At 42.8% G+C, this 9,829-nt stretch overlaps 1 protein-coding gene across 1 annotated transcript; it reads left to right on the forward strand.

Annotated features, from left to right (window-relative positions):
- Positions 1-1,731: 1,731 nt before the first annotated feature.
- LOC133898804 (uncharacterized) lies at positions 1,732-8,011 on the forward strand. The gene is made up of 4 exons (XM_062339549.1): positions 1,732-2,598; positions 3,792-3,936; positions 4,013-5,806; positions 7,002-8,011. The coding sequence occupies exons 1-4, from the start codon at positions 1,916-1,918 to the stop codon at positions 7,722-7,724; spliced, it is 3,345 nt and encodes a 1,114-aa protein (XP_062195533.1). The 5' UTR covers positions 1,732-1,915; the 3' UTR covers positions 7,725-8,011.
- The last annotated feature ends 1,818 nt before the right edge of the window (positions 8,012-9,829 follow it).

Consider the following 9,829-nt stretch of genomic DNA (forward strand, 5'->3'; position numbering starts at 1 on the left):
GAAGGACTATATGATCAAGACTTTAAAGACACAACTGAGTAAAGTGAAGTCAAGTTGTGTTCTTGAATATATTTATCCTAGTTTTATAAATATTTTGTTTTACAAACATACATACTAATGATTTGTCAGGAATCACAAGGGCTAGACTTTATCCTAATTTTTCCTTATCTTCCTTATATCCATGGTTGGTTTTGGGTTATGAAAGGACAGATGATGCTTAGCCTTGCTTTTGGATGGTGATCATGATAATGGTTCAACTGAATTTGCTAATTGTACTATGCAAAAATGGTAAAAGATGATGGTGTAATTTTTGTTGTACCATGATATAAGGATTTGAGCAATGGCTTGATAAGACTAGTACAAGTTGTACAGTTGGTATGTGATAGTCTTGCTCAAATGTAAGGATCGATTCGTGTAGAGATTATTTCGTGTAAACAGTACAACCACAAACCTGAAATGGAACAGGTCTAGCCAATTAATTTGCATATTCTCAGCATTGTGTAGACCATATGATTGTGTGGAACAGAATGGTGCACTTCCAAGGTGTTCCGTTGGCGCAAGAGGGGGCTTCCGTTGTTGATGTGTATTCACACGATGGTGAAACCTTAGCGGGTATGCACGTGATGAGAAGAACATTGTAAATGCTTTGAAGTGGTCAACTCGACGCACACCTCAAAAGTGTGTAATGACGGGTACTGATAAAAGAGTATGATCACGATTTGTGGTAAAGTGTACAACCACTATATAGTATAAAACTATTTAATCAGTTGTACTCACAATTACGAGTGACAAGGAAAACCTTACATGATTATAACTTGATGGTTTGGTTAGTTTGGTCAATAACGATGGTGGAAACTATGATTGATGTGTTGTTCAATCTCGGTGATGGAAATCTTGGTAGAGGTGTTGCAAGGTTGGTTAAGTCAAGACGGTTAGAATCTTGAGATGATTGTTTATTTATATTATTTATTTAATTAATTACTGCTTTTCAAATATTTTTTTAACTTAAATGCCATTTTATGCAAAAGAGCCATATTGTCATGTTGTTGTCAAGTTTTTTATATTCATATTATTTCTCGTAACTTGCTGAGTATGATATATGCTCACTATTGCTATCACCAAACACTTAATTAAAGAAGGAATTAAAGAGTTCGCTGAGGATCGTTTTAAGATGCATTATGCGTTGATCGTGCGTGTGCAAATGTCGTGAATGATTAGACAATACTCAGATACGTTGTAGTTTTATTTGGATTTTAGTCCTGGAAAGTCACTTTTGTAATATGTTTAATAACGATTAAGTGCGATATTGTAATAATATTCATCTATGAGGTTATTATATATTGGTATTGATTTCTAGACTCACGATATAGATGGGATTAGTTAACTCCTTTAACCGGTCTCGTTAATGATGTATTTTTATTTTTATTTTTAACCTATCGGTCGTTGGAAGGACAACCATCTATGTTTTATAATTTTTCAAAATAAATACATATATTTACAATTTTTAATTTAAAAATATAAAAATAAAAAAGTTCCACGACTTGTGAGACCATATGCCTAACCCAATAAGGCGGAAACGCACGTAATTTTACGGCCCAACTGAAGCCCATAATCCCTAAAAAAAACTGAAGCACACAAACCTCCACATCAAGTGCCCCACCGCTTCCCGCATCGGACGGCCGCGCCTCGGCTTCCGCTCAGATTCAACGGACGCCTGGATCACCCGAAAACACTCAACGCCGCCCGCCCCCTCAGTGTGGCCGCGTGGGTAGTGTAGTCCCAACGACCAACCTGATACACTGCTCGTCTCCTCGGCGAGCGACACGCTCGGATCGGTCCCCTTCCGCCGCCGCCGGGGGTCGCCTCCTCCCGCTCGAATCGCCAACCGCGACCGCGCCCGGCGGAGCAGAAGGCAATGGCGACGGAGCTGCTCCCGGTGGTTGACCTCCGCGGGCTCTCGCAGTCCGACCTGGACTCGCTCGCCGCCGCCTCCGCGCACGCCCTCGCCCCGCGGAGCTGCCCCGACGCCGACCCCCTCCAGCCGCTCAAGATAGATCGCGCCGTCTTCAATGAGAGCGCCGGCTCCCGGAAGCAGACCTTCTCCCGCCTCCGCCTCGGCGCCGCCTCCGCCCGCCCCACCTCCCCTTCCTCCGCCCCGCCGTCCTCCGCGCGAAACGACCCCGATAGCGGCCTTGTCGCCTACCACCTACGCCGCCTCTTCGCTCCTGACGCCCCCTCCCTCCCGCTTCCTCCCGAGGCCCAAACCCTAGCCCTAATCGAGAGCTCCCCTTCGCCGCCTCCCGACCCCGACCGAGAGACCACAAACTCCAAGGGTATCTCCGTTGACCTGGTGAGGCTTGCGGGGATGGTGGACCCGTACGACGCGGAGTTGCGGAAGCGGACGGCCGGGCTGCCGTCGGAGACCGAGCTGATGGGGTTCATTGGTAGCGTGGCGGGGAAGTGGGTGAGCCAGAGGCAGCGGAGGAAGTTTGTGGACGCGTCGTTCTTCGGGGATCACCTCCCCAGCGGGTGGAAGCTGCTGCTCGGGCTCAAGAGGAAGGAGCGCATGACCTGGGTGCACTGCTTCAGCTACGTGAGGTTTGCCACTTTGCCTTGTCATTCTTTTCCCCACAAATGATTGTATGTTGGTCAGTTGGTGGGGAGCGGTATCAGTTACTGGAATGGAATTATGGAACATAATCCTTTAGTACTTAACAAAACTTGATACTTGCTATGATGTTTACTTGTTCAGAGACACCTTAGTAGTGTATGGCAAGTTATAGAAAAGATGAGTGGTGGATTTGGTTTTTGAATACATTTGAGCTATGGCATTGTTTTCAATTGACACTGCCTAAACTATGCGTGGATTTAATCAGGGTTGGTGGATGCTTCTGTTTAAGTGATTATTTCGTTCAACATAGCCTGTTGGCTGTCATCTTGTGGAACACTTGAGATGCTTGTTAAATGTAATGCTGTGCAAAGACATGCTGTTTCTTCTAGTATAGCAGTCTATGTCATTCGATAATCTACTCCTTAGTTTTCCTTTTTCTTTTTTGAGGTATGCAGTCTTCAATGCATGCGTATTATGTCATTATGTCCATTACAGCACCACCACCTGACCATGGCTGGGTTGATGCTTATCAGGCTCATAGGGGCTTTTACTATTGATAGCTGTTTGTGATATTTTAAGGGCTTGAACACAAAAGTTTCATGGAAAATTTTGTTTTGCCACTAGGTTCTCTCATTGATATGTAGGTACAGACCCATCCTGTTAGTGAGTGAGCCTGTGAATTTTTTTTTTGAAGGAAATGGCTTAGTGGCAAACACAAAATAGCGCCTTTCATTTGCTATACTTAACTCCTATCTAGCTATCTCTGCCTGAGGTGACATCCAAAACACTTGAGCCTTCCAATCATATTAAATGATCCTAGTATGTTCTATCATATGAATCAGATTTATGAGTCTGTATCTTTGGGTACCATTTTGCTGTAACAGTGTTAATGATTATTTCTCATCATTAAGCTTTTAAATTCAAGAAATTACCAATCATTATTTTTATATGTGTAAATAGACTATTATGTGAAATAGTCTATAACATTGTTGATCTTTGCTTTTTGGAAAGCCTAGTAAACGCTGTTAGAAATGTGCCTCGACCTATCTATCATCTATGTGCTGCTTGGTGGATGTATTTTGAGAATGTATACCATTTTAGCCTGGCCAATTATGTTCTGCATATGTTATTTGTTATATGATCCTCCACCCTAGCTAAATGTGCACATCCTACTTTCCAGCCCCAAGGGAAATCAATTTGCTACTTGCAAAGAAGTTTCTGCATACCTTATGTCACTTCTTGGGTATCCAGAGGCCAAAACAGTCACTATTCAGTATAACAGCACAGGACAACATGACTTGTGTGCTGACCATGGTGGTAATGATGTAAGTTTAAAATGTATGTAACTTATATTTTGTGTACTTAAGTTAACCTAGTTTAAATTTGTGGAGCATGTAACAGGCTGCAGGTTTTCAACATCAAATTGGTTCAAGAGTGGACAACCCAAATGTATTGCCAGTTACTTCTGTTTCTTTTTCCAGCTATTCCGGTGATTTAAAGGATAAGGATGAAAGGAATGTAGACACTGTAAATGTTTATGAATGCCAGAAATGCAATTTAACCTTTTGTGACCAGGCTTCCTATACGCAACACCATTTGTCATCTCATGAAATCAGTGCTAAGAGGCGCAGGACTGGCAAATTTGGTGAGCCAGTAGTAGGTAAAGATGGGAAATTTGAATGCCCTGTATGTCATAAGACCTTTGCAGAGGAATCGCGATATTTTGGTCATGTTGGAGTGCATGCAAGGTATCAAGGAATGACTCCTGAAGCATTCTTAGATAATATTTCTTCAGGAAAGGTAGATAGAAGTTCTTCGGCAGAAATTTCATTTAGCCTTCAAGAGTTGACTGAATCACCTGAACAGAACAGCAAGATTTCTGCTGGTGAAGCAGGCTTTCAACATCTCAGTGGTTCAAATGAACATGGTGGCAATAGCTCTAAAGTTAAAGAGCTTTTTGGTACAAACTGTTTGGATAATTTCAATGGGCCTAATAAAGCTTGGCATAGGCCTGAAGAGATTCCTCCCATTACATATCCTCCAAGTTCATGTAATGAAACAGTTTCAAAAATAGCTTCTAACTCCAATGGTCATACTGATGTCAGCCTTAATGGCCTTTCTGAAGTGAATGTTTTTAATGATCAAGCGGGAAGTCACCATGTTTTCAGAACCAATACTTTTGGAACCGCTAATCCTTATGAGGACCAGATTATTGATCATGGCATGGCTGCTCCAAAGCACGGTGAGGTCAATAATTCTGTAAAAGCAAGAGATGTCAACCTCAATTCATGCCTAGACATCAACTGTGAAAACATGGCGAGGTCAATATCTTTTCCTATTGCCAGTGCAAACAATGAAACATCAACCGCCCTCATTGAAGATAATCAATCATCCTTCACTGCAAATTGCTTTAGTGGCAGTTTTAATAGTAGTGGTGGTACATCTGGCACTTCTTCCTGTCCTGCATCAACCAATAAAATAATATCTTCCATTGGCGTTATGAACAAAACTTCTGTTACTGCCTCCACATGCTTCAGTGCCAGTTATGGGAACGATAATGGTGGTGGTAAAGCTAACTTTTTTGGCAACAAAGACAATACAGTGGTGTATCAGTCTAATATGGGCATGCGAGATGTCTCTCCTCTGGAAACTAAGGCAGATTGTTTTACTTCCCATTCAGGGCATTCAAAAGACAGCGATAACGAATGTGCATCCAATACCAAGGAACAAATGGATAACATCAAGAACAGAGCAAGTAATGAAGCTGGATTAGGTATTGAAGCTTATAATAATAATGTCTTTGGTGGTGTTAGCCATGAAAGGGGTTTTGCCCAGTTCAATAACAGCTTTACTCACATAAAACCCAATGTTTCTAGCCATTGCTCACTACCTGAATCAAACACGCTGAAGAACTTGACCAAGGGAAGTGATGTCAACTTCATGAAGGGTTCTTTTGTTAATAGACCCATCAGCAACAATGAAGCAAATGTGTCTATGCATGAGGTGATGGGAAAGTCTAGTAATAAGATGCAAAATCGTTATAATGATTGTGCTCCAGGTTGTGTCCCACTTGTTGCAGCTAGTACTAGTCAGAATGCCAATGGTCTTATGTCCACACAGGATAATTTTGGTAGCATATCCTCTATGGTTCATTCTGCTGGTGATATTCCAATGAGCAACACAACCCAAGATCAGGTAAATTTTGCTGAATATTCTTGGTTTTGTTAACTATTGTGCTCTTTGACAATGCTTTGAATATCTAGTAGAACCATGCTGATATAATACCAACTTAAACTAGAGTTTCCCTTATTTTCTTTGATTTGATATAAATGAAGAAAACAATAGATTATGGAAAATGTACTAGTTGATTTATTGCTGTTGTGATATATGACTGTTTAAGACTGGTTGAAGGAAGAAATAGACGTTGCTGTATGTTGTGCGAATGACCTTTTAATCAATTGTTGCATGAATCTTGTAGCAATAGAAGCATTTTGATTATATATAGATAGAGAAATAACAATAATGCTACCAATTTTGACATGGCATTTGATTTGCTGCTTCTCAAGGTAGCATATATCTTTTTGGAAAATGTATTTCAGAATGTATTTGGATAATGCATTTGAAGCAGATTTGGCTGTAGTCAAAAGTAAAGCCTAATCCGGTTAACTTCAGAAGGTTACATAAGTGATGCACTATACTTGTATCTTACAGAATCTACCCCATTTGAACTGTTTAGTTTTTAGTGGAGGTAGCTTCATTGATTCGGTTTTGACTAAAAGGCCTTATGTCCTTACTAGTTGTTAGATTCTTAAAGTGCTCTGCTAGATTAGTCAAACTGACAACCTTTGCATGGGAGCAAAACTGCACTAGTACTCAAAACATCAGTGGTCTCTGATTTTTTGAAAAATTGATATTTGTGAGGCAAGTACTATTCTTTTCTGCAGAGGCATAAACATCATTGCACATATCATTGCATGTTAATAGTATGAATACATCTTCGATCTAATGTGTTTTAGAAACTACATTATAACATGTTCAATTTTATGTTCCATGTTCATAGAAATTGTGTTCCTTTTGCAGATAATATATACAATATTCATTCCGTAGTGATATACATATAACACATATTTTCATATTTTAAAATCTGCTATTTGACTGGTGAGATGCGCCATTTGATGAAAATATTGTATTGATAGCTGGTCTTGTTCGCCTAAGTATTGCTTATTGTTTTTATCTTTTAGTCTAGGCTTTACTTGCTTTGGTTCAGTATTGTTACCTATTCGTTAGGTTTGATCTCATTAGAGTGCTCTGAGCGATTTTGCCTCGTGAACATTCATGCCTTTTCCAATGCTGAATACTTATGTGTGATAATTTGATATCTCTTAACCAGTGTGATTTGCAACTTGGATTTGGCGCCCAGAAGCAGCAAATATTTTCTGGTTATGGAGAGCTTAGATCGACCACTGCTAGATCCCCTCAGCTGGGCAGCATGCCCAGGAATAATTCTTTACCTACCGGATCCTCACAGTTTGAGAACATGGACAGGCCAAATTCTTTCTCTACTGGATCCTCTCAGTTTGGGAGCTTGACCAGGCCTAATTTCGTGCCCACATCATTTCAGTTTGGGATCATGGCTAGACCTAATTCTGTGCCTCCTGTTGAATCCTCTCAGTTTGGGAGCATGCCCAGACCTAATTCTGTACCGCAGGCCAAATCCTCACAACTTGGAAGCATGGACAGACCTAATTCTATACCTCCTGCCAACTACTCACAATTTGGAACCATGGTGAGACCTATTGCATTACCTCCTGCTGAATCCTCACAGTTTGGAAGCATGCTCAGGCAAAATTTTGTGAGCAGAACCGAGCCAACTCTAGTATTGGGGTACGCACCACAGATGGGAAATGGCCCCCCAGTCCAGGTAGGATGGGACCTGTCCTCATCAAAGGTCACCGGGGGCATGATCACATGCGTATGTATATCGTGCAATAGCCAGTTCCACCATTTTGGCTCCGTTGATGGACAGCAGCCTGTTTCTTTTGACTTAATTTGCCCTGCATGTAAAGATAGGGTATCTGGTCATCGTAATATGCACAACAATGGTCCATGGTAGCCTTGAGATACAGCGGCTGTTTGTTTATCATCTCTGTTGCTGAATCTGAAGAAATATTTGTGTGGTTTTCTGTTCCCATGTCTGTTGAGGGTTGCCAATTACCTGCACTGGCCTGCGCCCAAGTTGAGTGGACTATCAAGGGGTGATGTATGTATTCGAATTCAATAGACTCCATGTTATGTTAAAAATGTTAAGATTAATTTCAAGAGAAACCACTGTGTGATGTGTATTTTTGCAACGTTGGGTCTTGAGAGAAAATGAATGGTGAGGCCTGGTTGAGACTCAAAGGGAGATTGCAAGCTAGCCGTTGTATGTGGCTGAGGTTTCAGTTTTTGCTGTCCTGCTATTTGGCAAAGAGAGAAACGGGAGAACAGAAAGAATGCAGCTATCTTGATTCTCGACATCACCGGTTGCATACTTAAGTTACATTTGAATGCCTTGGCAAATGAACCTCCTAATTTTGCTGTCCTCAAATGATCCTGCCGGTTTTGATAAGGAGGTTGTCGCACTGGTAAAGCTTTGATGTTTTAGAGCACTAGCTGGCAAATCTGTCAATTCCTAGGGCAACAAGGTTTTTTCCCTGTTTGAGCTGTAGAGCAGGCGTCCATGGAACCTTTGTCAATCCATGCTCAGTGTACATCTGTTTAGTCAAAGCTGACTGACTCTTAAGCTCGTAATGCCTAGAAGTTTCCTTTCAACCTGGCTAGAACTTCTAGTACTTAACCGCAGTGTATAAATCCCAGAAACTTCTACTCTCAAGTCTGTGTTCCAGGTTCACGGAGCCAAAATGCTGGAGGAAACTTGGCGAACTAAACAATTTGCACATAGCTTTGATGACCTGTGACGTTACTCGTGGTACTGGCGCACAACGTGCTGTATGCGCGCACACGGCTTTAATGTGCTACGCTGCTTCACCTAAGGGGTGTTTGGATGGCTGCATTTACCTCAGCCTGGCCCATAGTATGTAAGCTGCTGCTGTCTGGTTGCCTGTAAAGTTTCCCGAGCTTGGCTCGTCTCATGCAAATGGGGTCTCGCAGCCTGCACGAGCCGAAACGAGAAAATCGGCCATTTTTAGCAAGTCTGGCTCGCTCGGTGCAAGGCTGGGCCTCCGCACGCCCATTTTTCTGGATCATCCCAGTATTAATTCCTCACCGCTCACCATCTTCTTAGTGTTCTCTTCTCATCGCCGCCAGAGAGGTAAATCCCTTCTTTGGGACTTGGTGACACTAAGAAATGGCGGAGTTATTCTTACCACATCAATCAAGAAGTTACCACAACATGTGTGCATATAGGTAACCAAACTGTCTTTTATCTGCTTTTTAAACTTTTTGACTCATACGGATAACTAAACAACTTCTTTATATAGCCAGACTATATACATACATGTTACCAAACAATATGATCTTACATGTGCTCATCTTAGCCCAGATGAGCCTGGCTTACTCATACAAGCCGGATCAGGATTACACGAGGGACCAAACACACTCTAATCCTTGCTCGTGTTACTCGCGGTGGTCTTGCCGTGAGTAGCCCTCTGGCTGGGCCTTGCGGTGTTACCGCTGCCGCGGCCAGCGCCTACACGCAGCTCGCCGGCGAGAGCGGAAGCTAGCTTTGGAGGTAACGCTCATCATCCGACAAATGAAACGCTGAGACAGGCACGACGAACCCGGCAGCTCTGGGATGCATCTCTCGCACGCGCAGCAACGCCGGCACGGAATATGTCCGACGACAGTACAATACAAGCACCCAAGGAGGAAGAAGAAGAACATGCATGGTCCACCAGGTACTTCGTGACGACAGTTGGACCGGGACTCCGCGGCATTGACAGCCGACACCTTCCGATGCAACAACCTCTGACAGAATATGCCCACCCATGGACGCGCCTTCAACCTGACAAACGAGACCTCATCACACGGAAGCCATAGGCGCCTCCAAACTGTAATTTCTGCATGTCTAGCCATCGAAGTGAAATGAGCCTGGCACCTGTTACTGTTACCACCTTGTCTCGCGCGCGGCGGCGAGGCTGGGCTGGCTGGCTACAGAACCCAATCTGCCGGCCGTTCTCGTTCGTCGGCCGGGCGCATGTCTGTTCACGAGAACGATTT

Source organism: Phragmites australis, chromosome 18 (assembly GCF_958298935.1).
Source record: "Phragmites australis chromosome 18, lpPhrAust1.1, whole genome shotgun sequence".
Taxonomy (NCBI): Eukaryota; Viridiplantae; Streptophyta; class Magnoliopsida; order Poales; family Poaceae; genus Phragmites; species Phragmites australis.